A 23,458-nucleotide genomic window follows, 5' to 3' on the forward strand; every position below is an offset into this window, starting at 1 on the left:
TTCCCGGCATTATTTTACTTCTCCTGTCTTTTATCTGCATTGGCTCTTGTTGACTTTACAATGGTATCTCTTAAGTTGACATGTTTGACTTTGTCTTGGATATATATTCAAGCATAGCCATGGTTATCTCGGCTCCGTCTGCCTCGACGATCTGACTGAAAATCACTTTGCTCGCGACGTGCAGCAATCCCAGGCTGATTGTAAGTCGACCCTTGACTTCCTACCCTGCGAGTCTCAAGAATGCTCGCACTGACAGTTCTGCCATCAAGGGCTTCCATAAAGAGAAACTGGAAGTGGGATAGAAGACAATGTCCTTCCCAGGTTGAAGTGTAAGAGGCTCTTACCTGGCCGGCTGAAGCATTAACAAATATGGCTTTAATAAAGATACTGACGCCTGATAGTCGCTTTCTGGCACATGTCTTCTCTGTCAGACAGGTCCCAGCTTCCGGGCCAGGATTCCACACAACGCACACGGCGTCCGAGACATTTACCGGCGGGGCTTTGCGGTCTAGAGACACTTTGGCAACGCTTGCTCTTGTCGAAGTTGAAAGGAGGATGCGCTCAAAGAGGACAGATGCCATCATTATGCAGGAGGCATGTGAGCTGGTGGGATGCTTGAAGGAATCCTCCCATCGCCTCCCCTCTTTCAACAACCAGTAAGCTATAGAGACAGTCTTGCCAAACTTTGAGAGCCTGTATTGATACACTTTTGTCAATCATAGCCTTCTTCTGATCTCCCAGGATCGGCATGAAAGCTTCAAGTCTACAAAGACTATCTTGTCGGCACTCCAAAGGCTATCAACGCAGAAAGGCACACGAATGACCAATTGAGGTGAACCTCTGGCAGTCTACATGCTAGCAATGCTCCAAGCAGAATTCACTCAGTATTTCAGCATTTCATCAAAAGCACTACGAGCGAATGATTATTCAGATAACTTCCTCGAGGACAACACTGCCCCGTCTCCCATGGATACTGGGCATTTATGCAGCTCCAAAACACCAGTTAGCAGAGAAGAAGTATCCAGTTGATCTGTCGCTCAGTAATGTGGGTGGGTGGGCGAGTGAGTTCGCGACGCCGCTGTTTGCTTATTGTTAACATTATCGCGAAGCATCATCACAGTTCTCGTTATTTCTTCTAAACAAAGTGTCTTCGCGATGGCTCCCTCCCTCGAAATCGAAGCTCGACCAGGACGCCCGCTTCTGGCTAGAGAAATCTGAAGGGGACGTGAAGATCTCCCTAACAGTATTGGTGAATCGATGAATCCCCGAGATTGTGCTGGAAAGACGGAAGATCAGTGACGCACAGCCCGCAATAACACAGAAGGTCATAGTCTGGCGGCAAGAACGATACCTTGTTCGATAACGAGCCCCTCGTGATTGAGTTTGAAAATATCTTCTTGCGAAAAGCAGAAATCCCAGGGAAATCGACATTGAGTTTAGTCAGGCTAATCTGCGGCGTCTCGCTGAAAGCATTGGCTCAAGCAGGGGTTCGGGGAGTAGTGTCTGTTGCTGCGCAGTGATTGCTCGGCATGACTGTGTGCATTTTTACTAGGAGTCAAGAGCCAAGAGCACATAAGTGTCATGATGCTCCTACCAAATTCAATCAGAGATGTCAGTATCTCTACTTGACAAAGCCATGTGCGAAGGGTCGCGCTTACCCAATGGATGTATACGGGATGTTTATCTGACCTGGAATTCTGGAAGCCTTTGAGATATCACTACTATCAAACCTCTTCCGCTACGTGTGTTTTACAATGAAGATAGAGAAGTTTTTCTCTACCCAAGCTGCCCGATTCCTCGAGTTTTTCTGGAAACCAGGCACGGATAACGTCCAAGGCATCAGCCAACCACTGGCCCAGGAAACGGTCAAGGGAACACTCCAAGAATTGAAAGATATTTACCCTGAGCTAAGAGAAGCAGCCAAGGCTGAAGTGAAGTATAGATTTTACCGTTCGTGGGGCGTGTGCTTTGCCAACATAGTAATAGGCAAAGACCGCATTCTACGGACAAGGCCGACATGATTATTAGAGCATGGTGTTGCGGTCCCGGCCCCCGGCCCTGCACCCGCCATCGCGGTCGTTGTGCCGCCCCGCAACTGCGCCCGGCCCAAACAAGGAGAGGTTCTTCATCCGGGTCACCGAGATCATTAGAACCTTCTTCTCTATTGTCACAGAGGCGGGTGACATCCCCGAGTCCGCCACCTTGTTCAGAGCCCTGCAACAATACGATCAAGATGAGCTATCGCAGATCGTGACTTCTCTCTTTCCTGAACAAGTTCAAGTTCTCCTTGGTGGGACAGAACCCAAGACCGCGCGGCAGGGGGCAAATGTTGACAACATTTGGTCCACTCCGGCGGCAGTGGTAAGTGGTTCTCACCCTCTCGTGACCGAGTTACGGCTAACGCCTTCGCAGGGAAACATCATCACCGGGCCACCTCTGCCTCTGGTGAGCACTCCGTATGCTCAATGGGATGCTCCTGCTCCCGGACGCTTGGTTCCTCGCAGGCGTGTGCAAACCCTGCGGTGGTGCCAGGACTCCCGCCCTGGACAGGGCAGCAATCCCTGTCTCGCCGCGAGCTAGCATGGGTCGCAAGGCCTGTGCTTCGCTCGGTTGAGTGGTGTGGCTTCGGCTCCCCTCAACAGTTGGCCATCCGTGCCCAGCTCCGCGAGGCCATCCTCGTGACTAGAGCTGCGACACAAGACAATGAATGCTCTCAGTACTTGCACACATTTGCCAACTCCAACGTGCTTTATATTGACTTCGTGTCTTATTGGGAATTCGAGAAATATCCCTAGGAAGAGGGTTGCATTAGCGGCGGAAGGGATCGCCCCAGCGAAACACCAATGATAGTGTGAACTTTAATTGAAAACGCTAACTGAAGTTGTAGACTGCCGGGAATCCAATTAGTGCAAGATGAAGATCTTAACACTAAATGTCAAAGGTCTGGGAGACCTTGACAAAGCCATCAGGGTGATTCACTTTTTACGGGATCATAGGGTGGATGTGGCATTTCTATGTGAACCCCACCTGACTAATGAGAGAACCAGGGCACTTAGAGAACGGTTTCCTGACATAGGGATCTTCTCTAATGCGCCCTTCACCAATTCAGCAGGCGTAGCTTGGATAATTCTAGACCCGAAGAAGATACCCCTAGACAAAGTCAAGATCCTTGGATCTGATGATATGGGTAGGCTCATGGGCATGAAATGCTATGCAGAAGGAGCCACTAAAGCAACCAAATTCTTAGGAATCTATGCCCCAAACCAAGAGACCCCTCAGGTCGAATTTTGCAACCAGGTGGCTGACCACCTGGAGTCTGGGTGGGGAAGGAAGATCCAAATCATGTTAGGCGACTTCAACGCAGTTGAGTCAGCACTGGACAGGAACCCACCTAGGATTGAAGACCAAAGGGTGCGGGAGGCCCTAAAGAGGGTGAGAGATGCAAGGAGACTAGTGGATGGATGGCGGGAATTCCATATTGACCGGAGGGAGTCAATGCTGAGCATACATGGGCTGTTCTTTCAAAAGTTTTCCTTCATTTTCTGATAAGACGGCAGCCCCGTACTACGAACTTTATGATGCAAATCTGATCACAAGCAACGTCCAGCAGGTCGACAAATACCGCAACTGGCCGTTTGATTTCGGCCCACGAGGAGAGATTAGGCCAGGGAGGACTCCACCTCCTCCGATCAAAGCACCAACAGACGAAGTAAGTAAAATCTAACCTAGGTTAGATTTTTATCTACTGACATATATATACAGGACTGTCTTTGGGCGGTGGATGTGTATGCAAGCGATGATTTTGACACAGAGATGTTCATGGCTTTGCGCTCTAACCGGCGTGAAGTAAACAATCCAGATTCTGACGGAGTATTCCTGGTTAGAATGCTTGAGGTCTTTGAGGGCAAGCCTCTTGCGGAGCAGAAAAAACTTCTCACAAATTCTCACCTGAAAGAATGGTTAGCCCAAATGCTTGGGATTGACCTATACTGGGTCAATCGAATTCTCCCCATCCTTAAGCATTCTGAGTTCAAGAAACGTTTTCAACGGTGCATATCAAAAGGGGCTCAAAGCTGTACTACCCCATCTTTGGGGAATATTACGTTCTTTGTGGAACACCATGCGCGCCTATCAAACAGTGGTTAGTAGGAACTTGGACAGATGGGATCTGGAGGAACAAGGACAGATTATGTTTATCCTTCGGGCAGGGAATCAAAACTGAAGTACGACAGGTGCTTCCCTTCTTCCAAGAGGAAATTGATCGCCTGAAAATGGCAAAGGAATTCCACCTTAAACAGATTGACATACATATACAAGCAAGGGACCAAAGATGGGAGATAGCCTTGCTTTCGGAAGTCTGCGACAAGGAAACAAAGCGAACTGGGAGGCCGCGGAAGCTCGATGTCCTCATCAGTACCTCTTCAGTTGCCTGGAAGACACCGCATCAGCAATCACCACTCCCAGCAGCGCAGTCTACGATTCTGGAGTCATCGGATATCACATCCGGACTGCCAGACAATTACATTACTCATCCCTTCACCAGCCTTAAAAGACTCAAAATCGACGCGCAGAGAGTCCTCGAGCGACTAAACCAGAACAGCGATGCCGGTAATCAGTATAACCTTGTGCTCAATCTCCCACGGGCAATCCGAACTCAACTGGGTGGGGATAAGAATGCCTTGGAGGGAATTACTTTTCGGTTGATGTTCGAAGCGACCACTGCCCTGATCAAGATTGTCCCGTCCGTGCCTCATGAAACTGCAACTAAATGACTCGCTCACGACATACACCTTTCATGGACCCTAAAAGTTTTGACCAGGGACACAGCTCGGCTGGTGTCGAAAAAAGGTCCGCTGATGTCTGGTTGCTCTCTACGCCTTCTCTACAACTACTCTTATCAAATATCTCTTGGATCCAGACTAAGCAGTCCCCACAGCCATATTCTCTTAATATTATTATACCACCACCTACCACCAGCACTTCCTCCGCATACCCAAAGCCTCTAAGGCTTCGAAGTCATTCAGTGTTATTTGACTATTACTCTATTCCCTGTCAACTGAAGAAGTCATCATTAATTCAGCAGGTAAGATCTCCAGAGTTCAGACATTTCCTACTCCTTATATCTTATCTTTAATGTTTAACATTTGGTTCTCTACCTCATATGTTTGATTCCCTGTTAAAGTTTATATACCTTATCTCTTTTCCTAACTATTAGACTAACAAAAATTAAAATAGAAGAGATGTCTACTGCGTCTACTTGTCGCAACTGTGGGGCCACATTCCCCTACTGGTCCTTGTCTACCTCGTGGTTGACAAGCCGGATCAAGATGGGGACGAAGACTACGAGCTTAAAGGGATGATCAAATACCATGCGGGTGCAACATATCAGTGCCTTCTTGCACAGGTTGGGCCAGCCTGCCGGTCGACCTGGGGCCAAGTCCCGACTCATATTACTTGGACCGAGGCTATTATAGGCAATAATCAATGGGCTGTCAACATGGATGAACTGGTGTCTATCCCCAGCGAAGGGCTTGCACCTCAACATGGTGCTGGGGTCTAGTAATCTTCTTAGTAAATACCCCTTTCCATCCTCATTCTCCTTCTTTCTTCCTTCTTCACCTCCTCATCACTTCCGTCGCCTCCCAATCTTCGAACTTAGAATAGAGCCTGCTGAGCTGAGCCCCCCGCACAATCAACCTTTGGTTTTTTCTGAAGTGATTCGAAAGAAGCTAGCACTTGGGTGTCTCCCTATCACTCTCCACCTTGCAGGGTAACCAGATATCTCAAGTTCACAATGACAGATACGATTCGCCCTGATAGTATCGCGGATTTCAATACAGTGGGCCGTACGACAGGAACAACAGTGGACCTGGCAGGGATGGAATTCTTGATACACTGCCCCCCAGACCTCCCTCCAAGAAGCCGCCTCATTTCAGTTTGTGGGATTACAGATCCAGACGATGATGCCAGTCCTCAGAAGGATGGCTGGTTCATATCGCAGCGATAGTTTCAGAACATAGAGGTCGGTCTCGATCACTATCAGTGACTGGGCCTTTGACCCGCAATTCATCACCAGCATTAAGTGAGGTTTCAGTTGAGAGTACCTCACCAATGGAATCTAAAAAAGCGAGATGATCTGAGCTATGATAAGACGGCCAAATATGCACATAGGACTCCACTATGTTGATCAGGCAAGGGAATATGCCGTTCGAAATAACTCAAATGCCCTGGCTTGGGAGAGTAAGCATTGGTAAGTTTTCTTCCGCTGTCGTGGATCAAAAATTCCCTTACCATCCAGCAAGTATTGCTTGTGGCAATCAGAAATCCTCATATCACTATCATTTTTCCTCAACTCCATTCCACTTATATTGAATTCCTCCCTTAAGATCATCCTTATTCTATCAAAAAGCATGTACTGATGCCTATGTACTTAGCTTCTTCAAGAATTTTGTCCGCAGGATGAATCATCGCGATGTAGAGAAGGTAATCCTACTTGAGGGCACAAATCAACCAGTCCCACGGCCTCCATCAAGAAGGGATCCAATTCTTGAATGGCTTGCGACCGGTTTGGAGCTGTTGGGCAGGCTATCCCGGGGAGATCCCAGAAGATATTGGTGAGTATCTTGATGATGATGGACCCGCAGGTAAGTATCCCAGCCGTGAAATGATGGCAGAAACTCACAGCTAACCGTCACTGAAGCTTCGTTCAGCTTATAGGTCTGATCAAAAGTCTCTTTTTGGTCGGCGGCGATGATAATATTGTTGGCGCATTGACGACCCTGCGTTTACCATCTAAGACGAAGTCCAGTTGGTTCCCCTCGGGGCAAAAGTTGGATATCTCGTGGATATGTAAGGAGTACATCGTCCGGACACCTTTTCAGCCCACTGGTATTAGATTTCGATATCTCCACACCCGGTAGTCATATGTGCCAGTTCATAAATAAGAGTGATATGTATGGGGTGTCTTATGAAATGTGCACTCATAGTTCACAGGCATCTAGTAATTAGATGGCAACCGTGGTAGAGTCCTGTGATGACTTCGCATTATTGACTGATTTCCAAACCCTTGCCTCTTAATATAACTCATAAACTGACGGCAGGACAGGTGGAAGAGCATGATGAATGGGATAGATATCTCCATTCCGTTGTCTTTGGAGAATACTATATCTTTTGCGGCACACCTTGCGCCCTATTGAAACAGTGCTAGTCATCCTCGTGTATCCGGTCATTCTGTATTGCACCATTGTTCAGTTCGCAGGCTGATTTCGGCACACTCTCATGTATCGTGATCTCTTCACACTTGATCACCGTTGATACTACGCATGCACTAGAGACGAGACAAGTATCCAGGTAACATTCAACTCTATGGATATAAAATTCTAGATTACAGGTAATGGAATCATGCATGCATCATTTAAAAAGTTCCCAGGTTCTCAGCGACCTTGAAAGGAGCGGCAGTCTTGCTGCGGATCTCCTCGACGGTCACGCCCTCAGCGGTCTCGGCCAGGGTCAGACCTTCGGTGGGGCTGACATCGAAGACGGCGAGATCGGTGATGATCTTCCAGACACAGCGGGGACCGGTGAGAGGGAAGGTGCACTCGGGCAGGATCTTGGGGTTGCCCTTCTTATCGGTGTGTTCCATGGTGACAACCACCTTGGTCTTCTCGGGGTTGGCGACGAGGTCCATGGCGCCACCGACACCCTTGACCTTACCGGGGAGCATGAAGTTGGCCAGGTCACCGTACTGGCTGACCTGCAGGGCGCCGAGCATGGTGAGATCGATGCGGCCAGCGCGGATCATACCGAAACTCTCGTGGGAGCCGAAGACGGAGGCGCCGGAGCTCAGGGTGACGGTTTCCTTGCCCGGGTTGATCAGATCGGGATCCTCCTCGCCGGGCTTGGGGTAGGGGCCCAGGCCCAGGATACCGTTTTCGGCCTGGAGGACGACTTCGACGCCCTCGGGGAGGTAGGCGGGGGCGATCAGGGGGATACCGATACCGAGGTTGACGTACATGCCGTCCTTCAATTCCTTGGCGGCACGCTTGACGATACGTTCGCGACGAGCGGTGGCCTCGCCGGATCCTGGGGCAGTCAGCAGGGAGCTGTAGAATCAGATGGTACAAGAATGCATACCAGCCTGGAGCATCTCGCTAGGATCCTTGGCGAAGGTGAGCTTCTCGATCATGGTCTTTTCCGTGCTCTGGATAACCTTGTTGACATAGATGCCTTGCAGGTGGATTTCCTCGGGAGACAGCTCGCCAACCTCGACAATGTGGTCAGCCTCGACGATAGTGTACTTGGCGTTCTTAGCCATGGCCTCGTTGAAGTTGTTCATGGCCTTGCGGAACTGGCAGTTACCGAGCTTGTCGGCCTTGTGGACACGGATCAAAGCGTAGTCGCCGAAAATCGATTCTTCCAGGAGGTAGTTCTTGCCGTTGAATTGCCGGACTTCCTTGGGTTTCGAGTATTCCTTGACAGTACCATCTTTGTTGTAACGTACGGGGAGTTCACCAGTTTGGACTGCTATGGTCAGTTACGTCCTTGGGACCCGCGACACAGAACGAAACCTACCGATTGTTCCATAAGCCGCAGGAGTGTAGAAAGCAGGGACACCAGCTGCACCAGCTGCACACTTTTCAGCAATAGTGCCTTGAGGGGTGAGTTCCAGAGCGAGGTCGCCGTTCAGGTACATCTTTTCGAAGACCTTGTTTTCACCGATGAACGAAGCAATCATTTTGGTAATCTGGCCGGACTCGAGGAGTTGGCCTGAGAACGTCAGTACCATTGTTTTCCTAACCAACTGCTTCACCTGATAGCAATGACATACCCAAACCAGCACCAGGCATTCCAGCATTGTTGGAGACCACAGTCAAATCCTTGATATCGGGGCGATCACGCACAGCATTGATCAGGGTATTGGCGACACCGGAGAAACCAAAACCACCACACAGCACAGTAGAAGCACCCTTCATGTCCTTGATGGCTTCCTGAGCCGACGCGCATACTTTATCGATGGCTCTCTTGTTGGCGGAGACAGAGAAATTCCGCCGCCCCAGGATGGGGCGGAACACCGCAGGAAGAGGTCGCGACATGGTCGGACCTGGATCAGTTGCTCAATTGAATGAGTCAAAACTGAAGAAAGAAGAGCGTGAAGAAGAAGGAAGGGAAGGGAGAGGAAAAGAGAAAAGACGGGGAAGAAAGAAGCCGACGACGAAAAAGAAACGCCGCCGGCTCTGGGGCAGCTGGGGAAGCTGATCGGTATACTCTATAGGCATATATCATTTGAGAATTATGGAGCTTCCATTGTGAGAAGAGACGTAGAGAGTAAAAGCATCGGCTAGCAGTTGACGCCAGACCTGCCGACAAAGCGATTATCCGCCTGTTAGTACTAGTAACAAAGGGAGGTACCGGTACCTACGTTGTACCCGTACTGTTTTGCCGCCTTCCGAAGCCGGTCCCACCCCGATAGTACACTGCTGAAAACGGTAATTTACAGTATCAATGGAGTATGTGGGAAAGCGTTCATCCAATCTGCGGTGTGACTGGTGTTCTTCAACTGGAGCTATAGAGATGATCATTTTCTCTTGAACTCTCACAGATGCAAATGAGTTCTAAGCAAAGATTCCTATCAGAAAGAGAAGAGTGGTTGTTTCAGTTACACTTCTTTTGCCTATTGTATAGGATCCGTAATGAGCCTGTAATGTCTCCAGGTTCCCTTCCGACTCGGGATCCGCATCGGCAAAGAACCCTGACGTCTCGGCTGGCGGGGTTTTGTCGGCCTGAGGCTCTCAGGCTGCAATTGTACTACATCTGCTTTCCTAAACGAGAGAGAGAAACCCCGGAATGAGGAAATGCGAGTCATCTCCAAATGTCGAGAGAAATCGATCTGAGTCGGAGAAGCTGTGAATGTAGTAGCTCATGAGCAGGATCCACCCATATTGGTCCTATCATGGTCGTTGAGCGTCAATCGAACTATCATCAGTATCGAGAACTCGAAATAACACAGATGGCCAGTCCCTCCGAGACTACAACGCCCGAATCCCCGTAGCGCGTCTGATATCGGTTTGATCAAGCGACTTTCTGAATTTCCATCAATAGATAGCCGAGCAGTCCGTGTCAGATCCTCCACATAAAGATCTCGCGTGGGGCAAGCCTTGGGCAACTTGTTGATGCCCCACTGTCGTACATAGTATAAGTGACACATGGACATAGCTCTAGTTCGTTCGATCCTTCTCTTCAAGAAGATTCAAAAGGACATTGGTCCCATATAATTGAAGAAAGCGGCAGCGGGTTGCTCATGAAATCATCCATCAGTGCAACCATTTCTCATCATTGGCAGTTTTCGCTGCGAGGCCATGGGCTACGCATCACAGATTTTTCATTGTTCAGGAACATGATAGTTCACATTCGGTAGAATCATGTTGAGTCATTGACGGTAGGGGCCTTCGTCAGCTTTGTCTTGATGCCGAGACTCATGTTGCTTTCCATGCCACTAAGGCAATGGTCCCTTCACGCCTAAAGAAGCAAGCATATCAACTCGCACTAGGGCACTGCAAAAGGAGACATCATGTATGGTCCCAGGACCTCATGGATGGAGCGATCGTCTGAAGCCTACTAACAAAGGACCTTGTTGATTGCCATAATTTGAGAGATTCAAAAGTCCACAATTCCACCTTCCTTCGGTCAGCACATGCGCATCTCATCAGCAACTGATATGAAAACAGTATGATTATCGTTGGTGAAAGTCAGGTTGATGGCTCGGGAACTGAAGTCTTACCAACTGCCGGTCAACAAGCGACCCCCGCTCGCATCTCGCAAGTCGCAATTGACTGGAATTTTCCGGAATGTCAAATCATTAAAACAGATGGGAACGTAATTGTTATGCTCTTGACATTGAGTCAGACTCACTCGGTACAACTAACTAATTCGATGGTTAGTTGTGGCCATTGCGTGTTCCAGGTTGATACGATCGTATGAGGAGAAGATACCCCATGGGGCACGAGTCCGCCAACAAACAGTCTTGTTCGCATTCGGCATGTTGTCCGAGACGAAACAACACCAACAACAACAACAACAACTACTACTACTACTACTACTACTACTACTCACATCACTCATCAGTGGGGGGAAGAATATGATAGCAATTGATGAATGTCGTCCCCTGACTGAGGGAGAATCGAGAATACATACAGTAACTGCAGCTACATTACCAGATTCAATACCACGAGGATCGACTAAACCGTATCGGACATAACGTGACCAGACGAGCCACAAATCACAGTCGAATCCCCCTCACCGTCGGCCATTAACTAAGGCAGATCACTGACTGGCCAAACTTTGGAGATGATTTGGACTCGGAAAGTTTCCTGCTTCCATCTCCTGCACTTCCCTTCATCATCAGTCTTCCTCTCTTCTTGTGGGACTCGAGCTTTCGATGATGTAGCATGACCCCTAAACTCAAGTCACCCATCTTTATCCCCTCGCGTCCCGGCGAGAGCCATCATGGTTCTGAAAAAGTGTAACATCTGTGACCGTCGGTTCAAGAAGACGGAACATTTCAAGCGTCACGAACGGTCTCGTCAGTAGATCTATCATAATCGAGACAATCTATTCTAATCTATCTGTGGACAGACACCAAGGAAAAGCCTTACGAATGTAATATCTGCCACAAACGATTCTCTCGAAGGTGGGTTATGCACGTGTCAGATCTGCGCTTTGCATTGCGCGCAATCTGTGTAGTACTTCATCAGAAAGTTGGAGATGCTAAGAACTCCTCTACAGTGATGTCTTGAGTCGCCACGCAAAAGGCCACAATGGCGCGTCGTCGAGCGCAACCAACGGGGTAGTGAAGAGTGACCATCATACTTCGCCTACTCAAGCTTACGACCAACAGCACTCCCTTGTCAACGGCAATGGCCAATTCATCCCGAACGTCAACCCGGCAGACGCGCAGCAGGCACAAATCGTGCCATTTATACCACGCGAAATCTCCCTTGCAACACCGGCTGGACTTCCGTCATCGTCCCTTGATTGCCTGGCGGATATATCTGCTCACCAAGCTCGGACTCAACCCCAGCTCAACATCATGGGGATGGATCACCAACAGGCCTACCTCGGGTGGGGTGATGTCACAGCAACCGAGCCGTCCCCGTACAGAGCGGCGGTATTCGACCCGATGCCGAATGACATGCTTCAATTTTGGCTGGAACCCCGGGGCGACTCCGCCTCACATCCTAGCCCAGTAGACCTCATGCGCGACCCCAGTGTTGGCCTCGTGGATGATCAGAATCCAGCATCGCCTGGAGCGCGGCAGAATAGTCATTCGGTCGAAAGCGCAAGCATCCAATCTCCGAGCAACATTCCCAGTGAGAGGTTTGCCAGAGTACAGCGGTACTGGCTCACACCAACAAACAGCACCGGGCGCCTGATGAACACGTTGTGGCGGGATGTAGCCACCTGTTCCCTGGACAATATCCTCGGGGTGTATTCGGGGCAACTCTTCAATGGCCCGTCTGGGCTATCAGGAGGATTGAGGCACGGGCTAGATGAGGAATGCAGGCAGAACCTTCAGGCAACCTTTGGCCATGCTCGACTCAGCACGTCAAAGGATGCTTCGATTGCTCCAGGCATGTCTGAGGCGCCTTTCGGCTCTCCGCAAGCTTTTCCTCCAGCTGAAATCCTGGACATGGCACTTGACTTGTACTTTCGCAATTTTCACCCGCTAATACCGTTCATTCATATCCCTACATTCTCTGCAAAGAAGACTCGTTCACCAGTGCTCTATGTCATGTGTATGATTGGTATGATCATTCTGGGTACGAAAGGAACGACGGCGTTTGTCTCTAAGAATTTCAACGTAAGTCTAAATGCTGGTCGTCAAGTGATATTGCTGACTTTTTGTGTTTTGCTAGCTGGTCCTTGAGAAGATCACCGGAGAATTGGCAAAATGCGCAGTAGGAAGTGAGAACTCTGTCGGTACCGTGTCTACCTTTGCCGCGGCCTTTCTTTTCCTCAATTTGGCTGCAATGACCGGGGTAAAGTTTCCACTAATGGGCCAGTTGAATCGTGCTGATCCATCCACAGGAAAAGGAACACATTGCTAAAAGCCAAATGCTGTATATCAACCTCATGACTGTAGGTCTAATCCTCACCTGTCTCATTATATGATAGCGATAAATGCCAACAACCATCAGATTGCGCAAAGACATGGGTTGTTCGCAGCGACTGAAGGACAAATCCTCGACATGAGTCTCTATGAGGCAATTCCCGATGTTGATGCAAGATGGAGAGCATGGAGCAAAGTCGAGTCCGTAAAGAGGTGGGTATCTCAACGGTGAAAAGAGGAGTCCAGCTCCTGCTGACTCGCTGTGCAGGCTTATCGTCGGACTTTTGCTACTCGACTCCTGGTACTCGTCCTTCTTATCAACGAGCCCCATAATCGTACCAGAAGCAATACAGCTTATTTTACCATGTGACGAAGCAATCTTTGACGCGAAAAATGCCATGCACTGGATGCAGCTTATTCGCATTGGCAAGCGAATTTTGATGCCGACCGTGGTTGCTCCATCAGAAAATGTCGACCTTCCAACGCTAGACGGCTCAGTCGACGATCTGTGCATGCACGGGGTGTTGGCAATGGTTCAACTCCGGCTCTGTGAGGCTTACCACCGCCTATTATCGAACCGAGCAAATTACCCGTTCGCGCCATGCCATACCTACGCTATGGACGGTCGTGCAAGATGCCTGCCAACGCTTCAGCTGCAAATAGCTAACAAATATAGCGAGGCCCTGGAACGACTTAATCCGAACGCTGTAGTGATGTGGCACAATATGTGCATGACGCTCACTGCGGACATCCAGATATTCGACCTGGCTGCGGGTCGTTCGGGTCCTCTGCCAGCCCGGAAAGCTCTCGATGATATCGCCGCGTGGTCGCAGACACCAGCAGCCCGAAGGGCGTGTCTCCACGCGGCCCAAATATACAAAGCCATGGTCAACCGCAAAGCTTCCGATCACACCATGTTCCACTCGGTGCTCGCACTCTTCACTGCGGCACTCGTGCTGGGACTGTATACATTCATGGCACCACGTCCGCCAGAGTCAACTGCCGGATGTATTTCAGTGGAACTCCTGGACGACGTTGACTGGCAGCAAGTGGGGCGAGAGGGTTTCACCAGCTTCATGGAACCTCGCGGTAGCCATGCATTCACCGCTTCGGACAATTCGGCAGTTGATTTCATTCGTAATGGCGGTACATTGTACCTTCGGGGAATCCCAGTGCAAGGAGGCTATCAATCTGCGCGGCGCATACTGCTAGACTACGCGGGGCTCCTGAAGGACTCGAAGAAATGGAGCGTCCGAAAGTTCTCTCACGTCCTTCATATAATGAGCGATGTCCTCATGGATATGGAATAAGGCCTTGGGGACTGCGCTTCAAAAGACTATTAATTTGACTTTGTATGTCCGGTTAGAAGATATCTGGTTATCAATCACTCCGACTCTGCCTGGATCCTTGACGTGAGGCTTCTTACGGACTTCAGTCATTCGACATTATGATTGACGCTCGTCCTGGAAATGACTCCAGGGTTCTGTCCAGCTGGCTGGACGACTTACATCGATGGCCCCTTATTCGGCATCTTTTATTATTGACAGCACCTACGTTCACTTCAAATATCTATTGAAGATGTAAGATACGTATTATGATTATGATTATGGCATGATGACCGTTGATGGTGAAGCGCGTCTTCGTGTCTAATGGCCTCTGAGATGACCGTATGGGGAAGCCTTCCTGAATTCATGATCCCAGCGATTGACCGGCATCTGTACGTCTATATTATTTCGTTGTTTACAAGGTCATACGAGGCGAACAAGACATCACCACTGCCGAACCCGACTCAAAAGCTTATCCAACTCCTCCGGCGAGGCAATGACGCTCAGCATATACATTTGGCCATCCCGAAGATACGAATCTCCCTTTGGATCACCGGCCAACACCACCCTCGAACACCCACAATAGGAATCTCCGAACCACAATGCCTCCCCGTCTCTATCTCTCTTCGCCTCGACATGCTCCCCCTCCGACTCAACCAACAAGGGCTGGTTGGTCTCAGTATACTTGGAAACGCTCAGCCCGTTGCACCGCGCATCCGGCATGTGCCACACATCTTCCAGGACAAGCTTGTTCGGCCGAGGATCACGAGGCCCGCGCTGGACCTGCAGCTCGACCGTGCCGATGCCCAGGACTCGCGACCGGCCGATTTTCCCTGGTGCGCGGCGGTAGGAGGTGAAGGTGGAGCGGTTTTTGGCGTAGTGGCAGTTGCCGCCGACGACGATCCAGTCCCAGCAGCGGTTATATTTGTGGTGAGAGTTGGTGTTGGCCTTCTGGCGCCGATGGTGCGAGGGGGTTGAGGCTTGCGAATGCGATTGCGTTTTCCTCTGGACCTGGGAGTCCCGACGACCATGCAGTTCAGCCATTGTTTTCAGTGTAGAGAGAGACAGTAGATGCCACAGGCAAGAGAATGAAATGAATCAGGTTAACATTTATATATAGATTATTGAGCGATCGACAGGTGAAACATAGATGCCTGCACATAACTCCTTTCTACAGACCGCCAACATACCAGTAAGACAATATTAATACCCGCCTTTATTAGCCACCCATAACACCCCCGTGGCAATTCCCTACCACATGGGGAATATCTCACCCGCCAGACCGAGCGACACGTTATCCATGATGTAACCTTATACACGGTGGAATCTCATTGCACCGGATGATCAGATATTCCAGTTCGTACAAAGCGACCCATGAAACCATTCGAAAACTCAATCTGTGTAGGTGAGCGATTTTGTTGACCCTGGGGAACAGCTATTTCCACCTTGGTCTGGCCCATATCTTTGACGTCAGGAACCGGGTGAAGGGGATGGCGACCATGAATAAGCTCAGGTTTAGAACGGGAGTTAAGTTTGAAGTTTGGTTTATGGTAAGATTGTTTATCCGTGCGGTGAATTAAATGCTGACGATATATTTCGTTTGTGAGCGAGCTTCAGGCAAGATGAGTGGAGGAATGGTATCTTGATGTACTGATCTGCATGTATCTGCTGGTCCGTATTCTGCATCCGGATACTGCAGCAGTGTATGAGTCTTCCAAATCCATTTGTATGTATAATTCGTCGATCTGTATATAAGAGCGATATGTGCGTAAGCGGGTATAGTACAAATTCAACTGCTCCAAACACCAGCTTCGAATCACATGCTTCACCTGTAGAGAAGACCCTCGACCATCTCCGCAATGGCAAGCGAGCTCGTCAACCCGGGACTCTCGATCCCCAGTAGATTGATGAATCCCGGGAATCCCTCCTCCTTCTGAATGACAAAGTCCTGGAACCCCTTGCCCGTGTTGACGGCGCCGCCTCGGCCCAGCTTGGGCCGGATGCCGCAGTAATCCAGGCTGATGGCTTCCGGGTCAACGTGAGGCAGGTACGCCTTGATCTCCGGGAGGGCCTGCTGCAGCCTCGCCGGACTGGGCTTCAGGTCAGTCGGATCATCCACCCACTCCACATCAGGTCCGAAGCGGATACGTCCGGCCAGGTCCAGCGTCAGATGAGTCCCCAAGCCTCCATGGCCAGGCAGCGTAGCAGGATAAACCAGCACGGAAGTCTTGGGGAACGAGGCCGAGTACGAGAAATACGTGCCCTTGGCGTAGTGCGGGGTGCGGTGACGCTCCCGCGGCAGGACCATGTTATTGATAGCGCAGGCGCCGTTCCCCGCGCTGTTGATGAGCGTCTCCGCCGTGATGGACGTCTGCGTGCCGTCCGCCGATACAGCCGTGATCCTGTACCCGTCCCGGCCGCCATTCAGCGCCTCGATCCCCGTCACGTTCGTCAGGAACGCACAGTCCCCGCCGCGGTCCTCCAAGTCGCCCTGCAGGTACATCATGAGCGAATGGCTGTCGACGATGCCTGTCGTCTCGCTCTCCACTATCCCCGCTAGAGCTTGGACCTCGGGTTCCCGTCGCTGGGCCTCCTCGCGTCCGACGAGCCGGGTCGGTACGCCGAGGGTCTGCGCAAGCTTGTGTGTGCCGAGCGCGGCGTTCCATTGTTCCTCGTTCTGGGCGACGATCCATTTCTTCGTGTTGCGGTGCGGGATGCCCTGTTTTGCGCAGAGGTCGTACATCATTTGTTTTCCTCGGATGCAGAGTTTCGCTTTGAGGGAGTCGGTTCCGTAGTATATCCCAGCGTGGATTACCTGTGCATTGAGCGATCATGTTAGTCCATATGCGTAAAAAAAACGACTGGAATCAATCACCTCGGAATTGCGACTGCTCGTCTCGGTCCCCGCTGCATCATGCCTCTCCAAGAGAATAGTCGATGTACCCTCCCTCGACGCCAACTGCCGCGCAATCGCAAGACCTACAACGCCTGCTCCAATCACCTTGTCATCAATGAGTATTCATGTCATTAAGCTGAATGCATGGTATCGCTGCGTTGCGAGGCATCAGAAAGTCTTCGGAAGGGACTTTACCGCATGTGTGACGTCTGCGCTGGAGGCCGGCGTGCTCGAGAAGTTGCGCCGTGCGAGGAATGGCCTGGACACGGCGATGCAAGCGCGGGTAGCCATCGCTGTCGTCGTCACTGAGACTACGGTCTGATGTCCACGTATGTGCAAAGTAATATCCGCTGACGTTCACAGAGATTGAGTGATAAATCATGGCTGAGACGCAATAACCGAAGTGGGAATCGGGATGAGGCCGATGGCCGATGGCCGATAAGGCTGCGATAAGACTCCATCAACCGAGTCATGCTCTCGCAGTCCTCACCGAGTGTGAGAGGCCTTGAGATACATTCTACGATGAACACTTATTTGCTATGCTTTATTGTGTCAGTTAATAAGCATTCCTATGGTTCAATGCCGGTCTAGTTGCAGGTCAACGGTAGATCACGAGAGAAAGAGATCATCCTGAAAATATTTCTGGTACAAATATACCATTGTGCTAATGAAAATATCGTACAACCCAGTCTATATAATCATAAGTAATCACAATCGACATACAAGCTCTAGCCCCGTTTTGCAACGTTCTTGAGCATCTCATCCAGGTGCTGCCAAGAGTCAGCGATGTCCAAATCCACAACTAGGAAGTCGCATACCTGTTTCTGTTCTGTCGCTAATTTGCCATGGGTATCCTACGCTCATGTCAGAGATCAGACGCATCTTTTGGGCTAATGATCCAGCTTACACTGATGATGGTCAAAACCAAAGAATAGTTGTTAAACAAAAATCTCTCCCTTCTCTTTGCGTCACCACCACTCCGACTAAGTTTAGTTAACAGGCCGTCGAATTCGGCGGTCAATCGCTTCAAACTGTTCGCAACAGGTTCGTCATCTCCAGCATCGCTGCTGAGTACCAGGATCCCATGCAGGAGCTGACCAAACCGTTGTGTGAGAAAGTGGGGGGCTGAAGATTGAGTCAAGTCGTCGCCTCCAGCTAATGACAAGGCAGAAACAGCACTCCGACCTGTGTTGGACGCCACTCGCTTCAAGGACTCTCGGTGAAGGTCCATAATGACCTGGAATCTGGGCCATAGCTGCATGTTGATTCCGTTGATGTAGGAATCGGCAACAGGCACTTTCCGACGTTGCAGTTCGAATGCCGCTTGCTGGTTCAATCGTACACAGATCAACACTCCCAATGAGTCTGTCGAGTTCTCGATCAATTGTTTCGTTAGACCTTGCCCGAGAGCGAAAACAGGTTCGAACATCTCAACCGCCTTCCGAGAAATCTGGTGGAAGGACAAGCTAGAGAACATCTCTGTCATGAAAGAATATTCGGCCGATATGTTGTCCACCAGAGCCAGGTTGAAGTTTCTGAAAGGGACTTCAATTCCATGGAACGCATTATCCTCTTCAGCGAGATATGCAGACAAGGCCATGTGGTTACTTGTCCGAATTATGTCAATACGTCTCCCCAGCGAAAACGGGTCATGCGCTGCGGACCCAGAGCGACCTGAGGTGATGATATGCCCTATCGGGATTTAAGCCTTGACTGCAGAGAAGAGCAACTGGACAAACACATAACGAACCTGTCTTCGGCGCGGAAGGGTCTCCCCCCAGTATGTCGTTCCTATCACTCGGATACACTTTGATCTTTTCAAGAGCTTGCAGATAGCGAGTAAAATGAGAGAGATAGTACCAGCGCATAGTGTTAATGTATGCCTGCGTAATCTCTCCCGTCAGCTGCGGGTGAGCTCGGGAGATATAACTGTACAGGTCCTTAAACTTGACCAAGCGTTGCTGCTGGATAATTTGAGCATTGATGTTCGGAGAACGCAATGCTCTGATCTGGGACACCAGGTAGTCCCGGATCCTTTCCACTGCCTGCAACTCTCATCAGCAAGGACTGGAAGTTTGGGTCCATAGAAAGATACTGACTTTGTTCTTGATATCATTTAGAAGCGGTCGCACGTCTTCAATTGCTTTTGCGCTACTGCTACCAGAAACCTTGGCTTCCATACTCGTCATGCGTGCTTCGATCTCATTCAGGGCTTTGACCCAATTCTCGTCAATGGGTCCCTCGGCAATCAATCGAACAGCTCTCGGCGAGATACTGATTTCCTCAACGGCAGGTCCAAGAAGTTGCTCTACTTTGCGCCGGTTCTCCAGCATCGCATTCAACTGTACAGACCGAGTCTGGAGAGTCTCTATTTCAGCAGAAACAGCACCAAGTTCACTTTGAAAGTCACTCAGATACATCTCAACTGATTTTGAGACATCATCACAGCTCGTGATGGCAGCATGTAATTCCTGAAACTTATCTCTTTCTTTTTCGAACTGCTGGAGCGTTTGTGCACTGACATCGGTAGAGGTAGCCCTCCGTGGCTCGCCTACTTGAAGTACGAACTCCTCAAGACTAAGGTCTCGGAAGTCTATCGACTCAACCAGGTGCAACGGTTTTGCTTGAGAGGCTGACGTCTTCAGATGAACACTTGTCTCACTGTCACCCTTCTGCTTTCCAATTATATCCTTCAATACCTCGAGCGGATCAGCTACGTCAGAAGGACGGGACCTTGCAGCACCTTGTTTGGTAACCGAGCCATTGACCCCGCGTGCGGTTGCCGGTAGAGAAGTGGTCGAGTCACTTGGTGTCAGCAGTACGGATAATGAGGAGCCTTGCCGGTTCTGACCCGGACGACTATTCGGTGGAACAGGCGACAGGAGGGAGGAAGATCTTCGCGGAGCAGGTGAATTGCTGCGACTATCGAAAGGGACACCGGAGGGGGTGGAATGGCCTGATATGCGATCAAGCCACATCTTGGGAAGCGGGCACGGAAGAGCGTGCGGAAGTTGAGAAGCTCACAGGCCTCATTGAAGTCGAGCGAGGGTTGTCTGCGGAGTATATAGATCTATGCCGGACAAGCTCTCAGCACTGGAGGCATGCAATGCAATTGATACCTGACTGATATCTTGAGCAACTCAGTCAAACCAGAAACGACAACTCATGGACATAGAGGCATGTCTCGGCTCCTCTTCAAGATTAGATGATCGACATGCACAGCATACCACTCCGTCTGTTATCAAGCTTCCACATCACCAGCTGTTTATGGGCAGGTCGAGATGCTACGGTTCGCGTCAAAGACCACAAGTGTAGCCTAATCGAGGCTAAACCTCTTTAGGGACTAGCGACACCGAAACCCCGCCACAACAAAACTGCCATTTTTTTTCGCAGGCGATTTGTCGATTTCTTTTCGCCCGTTCCTCCACCGTCTCCTCTAAACCCTCTTGAAACTTTTTCTCTTCCCTTTCTTCTCTCCTATCCTCCTCTATCTTAAAAGAAAAACAAATCAGGTGTCATCCTGTTCTACTCTCATTAATCCTCCATCCTCATTCACCCTTTCACACATTCACCATGGCTGACGAGGTATGACTAAGTCTTGATTCACTGAGTACTTCCTGCGCTGTTGCTCTGAGGCAGCCCCGCATCCATGCACATGTCCCCTCTTCTGCTTCATACCTCAACTATGGAGCGACGAAGCAACGACTAATTTCAACCGCCATCTTATTCAAACTGGATAATATTCACTGACACTTGTTTCTTTCCAGCATGAGACCTTCGAGTCTGCCGACGCTGGCGCGTCCGCGACCTACCCCATGCAGTGCTCCGCTCTGAGAAAGAACGGTCACGTTGTCATCAAGGGTCGCCCCTGCAAGATCGTTGAAATGTCTACCTCCAAGACTGGCAAGCACGGCCACGCCAAGGTCCACATCGTCGCCATCGATATCTTCACCAACAAGAAGCTGGAAGATCTTTCCCCCTCCACCCACAACATGGACGTCCCCAACGTCACCCGTCGTGAATACCAGCTCGTAAGTCAACCTGCTAAAGCCGAGTCGTTCTTCGCCTATGCATGAGTTGCTGATCTTGCTTTACAGCTTGATGTCACTGACGACGGTTTCCTCTCCCTCATGGACGAGGCCGGTAACACCAAGGACGATGTCAAGCTCCCCGAGGGTGAGGTTGGTGACAAGATTAACAAGATGTTCAACGAGGAGGGCAAGGACTGCAGTAAGTGCCCGGCATTACGCCTTGAGTCTTGAATTTTATTAACATGAGATATTATAGACGTCACCATTCTCACTGCCATGGGCGAACAGGCCTGCATGGATGTCAAGGAGGCTCCCAAATAAATGATCCCAACATTTATAGACCTCTTCTTGCTCTGTCGGCCATTGTGTCTCCAAGGGTCTCCTTTTTATGTATGTCCTTTAGTTCATGGATGATGCGACGTTTTGGGCGATTTATGGCATGTCTGTTGCTTGACTTATGTCCGCCAATATAGCCTTGGATGTGCGCTGCACCAGCAAAAGGAATTGCTTTAAGTTGACAGCATCACGTGCCCTCTGCCAGGAAGCGGTCTTGCTCTTACGATAGTTTGACGATCAAAAAATTTACACGCCTAATTAGGACAATAATTTTCATACGCGTAGCTGCCTGTAATCTTCTCTCTTCAGGTTTCCAGCTATTTTTCTCTGTTTGAGCTGTAGAATGGACATGACATTCTTTACCAGAAAAAATATTCAGATGTTTCTGGAACACTTTTTTTAAATTGGCAAATTAAGTGGTGATGAACCAATCGACCACCACCAGTGCGATCCAAGTTGTGAGGTATCAAAAATTCTTTTCTGGTATGAGCATCTATGAACCGAACCACATGCTGAGAATTTCTCCCGCTGCTCTTCCACCCCACCAGGCCATTCAAGAATGATCACAGCTGCCCTGGATGGAGTACACCACCCGAGGGGTCTGTGGGCAGGACGGGTGCCGTGAGACTCGATATTATCTAGACAACGGTCTATGGTTTTGCAGGCGGGGTCATCAGCAGGAGGTACGGCCAAACCAGCCCAACCCCACCTTCTTCAACGCATCACGCGAAAGCTTCTTAGGTCCCGTTGATTAATTTCTCCTGCAGGGTTTACAAGTCGAGGAAGATCCCGACGATTTCGGTACGCAGGGCAAGACAAGTCGTGTGAAGAAGGCTGTAGCTGAAAAGGGCCATAAGAGTGAGCATCCGATAACCATGTCTGAAAAGATTGTATCTTTGTTAAGGGTGTGATAGCGTATCGTGGTCGACAGGCGTACAGCCTTTTCTTGCAGATTTATCAATTGATTCTATGGGAACAATGTCACGCCTTGGTTCAGGGACGAGGCTTTCCAGCGCAGCTTGAGGTAAGTGGAACTACAGCCATCATCCCGATAACAGTGCCTGACTGTTGAGATTTAGGGTGTGGTCCGAGATCTTTGGGCCCTTCGTTTGGAAAGTCTGTCGGAGCGACTCAATGACCCTGCTGAGGATGATAGAGAACCTGAACTCTTCAGTTCACAGCCTGCCACGACGCTTGATGAATCCGAGAGAGCTTTCAAGCTCAGTGGGAGAGCGACCCAATGGCCCAGACTGATTGACACAATCGGGCTGTGTTATTTGGGCTGCCTGCTCATGAGGCTTCCAGTCACTGTTGGAGAATTTCATCGGTAAAACTTCTTTACAATTCATAAGAACGAGAATGGTCATCTGACTTTGGCTCTCTTCAGGATGCTCATGCGAGAAGATATTCCTTTCGTCAGGGTCCTCAGATCAATCCCACGGGAGATGAGGGATAAGTTACCCCAAGAGTATATCTCTCTCTTGGAGACTACTGTAAGCTTCTACCTTCATGACGCCGACGTTGTCAGTCCTAACCCTCGGATAGAGATTGATAAAGGCTGAGCATCTTCACAAAGCGACCTTGGAGCTATCGCTCTTGTATCACATCAAGTTTGGCGTTCAATTTCCGGCTTTAAATACACCGGCCGTGTTATATCGATATATCAAACGTCTCGCGCTCCCAGGTACGAGGTGTTCATGCTTGATATTTTTCAGTTCGCAATCTTCTAACCTTCATGCAGTCGAGGTATATCCCGCTGTTAAAA

General features: G+C 49.8%; 7 protein-coding genes across 7 annotated transcripts; 3 read left to right on the forward strand and 4 right to left on the reverse strand.

Annotated features, from left to right (window-relative positions):
* Positions 1-1,754: 1,754 nt before the first annotated feature.
* On the forward strand, positions 1,755-5,560 carry CDV56_104734 (uncharacterized protein; the record flags this gene model as incomplete). Its single annotated transcript, XM_026758353.1, has 10 exons — positions 1,755-1,979; positions 2,029-2,361; positions 2,413-2,456; positions 3,048-3,187; positions 3,248-3,432; positions 3,551-3,709; positions 3,763-3,959; positions 4,021-4,141; positions 4,233-4,741; positions 5,236-5,560. The coding sequence occupies 10 exons, from the start codon at positions 1,755-1,757 to the stop codon at positions 5,558-5,560; spliced, it is 2,238 nt and encodes a 745-aa protein (XP_026615708.1).
* A 1,854-nt stretch (positions 5,561-7,414) lies between these two features.
* On the reverse strand, positions 7,415-9,092 carry CDV56_105192 (3-oxoacid CoA-transferase; the record flags this gene model as incomplete). The annotated part of the gene is made up of 4 exons (XM_026758811.1): positions 7,415-8,082; positions 8,134-8,520; positions 8,572-8,766; positions 8,828-9,092. 4 exons carry the CDS (start codon positions 9,090-9,092, stop codon positions 7,415-7,417), a joined length of 1,515 nt encoding a protein of 504 aa, XP_026615709.1.
* Positions 9,093-11,502: 2,410 nt separating this feature from the next.
* Positions 11,503-14,415, forward strand: CDV56_105513 (FTFMHR domain-containing protein; the record flags this gene model as incomplete). Its single annotated transcript, XM_026759132.1, has 7 exons — positions 11,503-11,578; positions 11,632-11,686; positions 11,782-12,856; positions 12,912-13,034; positions 13,084-13,134; positions 13,194-13,318; positions 13,374-14,415. The coding sequence occupies 7 exons, from the start codon at positions 11,503-11,505 to the stop codon at positions 14,413-14,415; spliced, it is 2,547 nt and encodes an 848-aa protein (XP_026615710.1).
* Positions 14,416-14,874: 459 nt separating this feature from the next.
* CDV56_105773 (uncharacterized protein) lies at positions 14,875-15,474 on the reverse strand (the record flags this gene model as incomplete). The annotated part of the gene is made up of 1 exon (XM_026759392.1): positions 14,875-15,474. One exon carries the CDS (start codon positions 15,472-15,474, stop codon positions 14,875-14,877), a length of 600 nt encoding a protein of 199 aa, XP_026615711.1.
* Positions 15,475-16,255: 781 nt separating this feature from the next.
* On the reverse strand, positions 16,256-17,708 carry CDV56_105869 (NAD(P)/FAD-dependent oxidoreductase; the record flags this gene model as incomplete). Its single annotated transcript, XM_026759488.1, has 3 exons — positions 16,256-17,245; positions 17,306-17,418; positions 17,522-17,708. 3 exons carry the CDS (start codon positions 17,706-17,708, stop codon positions 16,256-16,258), a joined length of 1,290 nt encoding a protein of 429 aa, XP_026615712.1.
* Positions 17,709-18,054: 346 nt separating this feature from the next.
* Positions 18,055-20,304, reverse strand: CDV56_105992 (putative GARP complex subunit (Sac2); the record flags this gene model as incomplete). Its single annotated transcript, XM_026759611.1, has 5 exons — positions 18,055-18,096; positions 18,145-18,180; positions 18,234-19,018; positions 19,077-19,371; positions 19,426-20,304. The coding sequence occupies 5 exons, from the start codon at positions 20,302-20,304 to the stop codon at positions 18,055-18,057; spliced, it is 2,037 nt and encodes a 678-aa protein (XP_026615713.1).
* A 595-nt stretch (positions 20,305-20,899) lies between these two features.
* ANB1 (Eukaryotic translation initiation factor eIF-5A) lies at positions 20,900-21,678 on the forward strand (the record flags this gene model as incomplete). Its single annotated transcript, XM_026759800.1, has 4 exons — positions 20,900-20,911; positions 21,094-21,357; positions 21,424-21,556; positions 21,614-21,678. The coding sequence occupies 4 exons, from the start codon at positions 20,900-20,902 to the stop codon at positions 21,676-21,678; spliced, it is 474 nt and encodes a 157-aa protein (XP_026615714.1).
* Positions 21,679-23,458: the final 1,780 nt, after the last annotated feature.

Source organism: Aspergillus thermomutatus (assembly GCF_002237265.1).
Source record: "Aspergillus thermomutatus strain HMR AF 39 chromosome Unknown NODE_59, whole genome shotgun sequence".
In the NCBI taxonomy this organism is placed as follows: Eukaryota; Fungi; Ascomycota; class Eurotiomycetes; order Eurotiales; family Aspergillaceae; genus Aspergillus; species Aspergillus thermomutatus.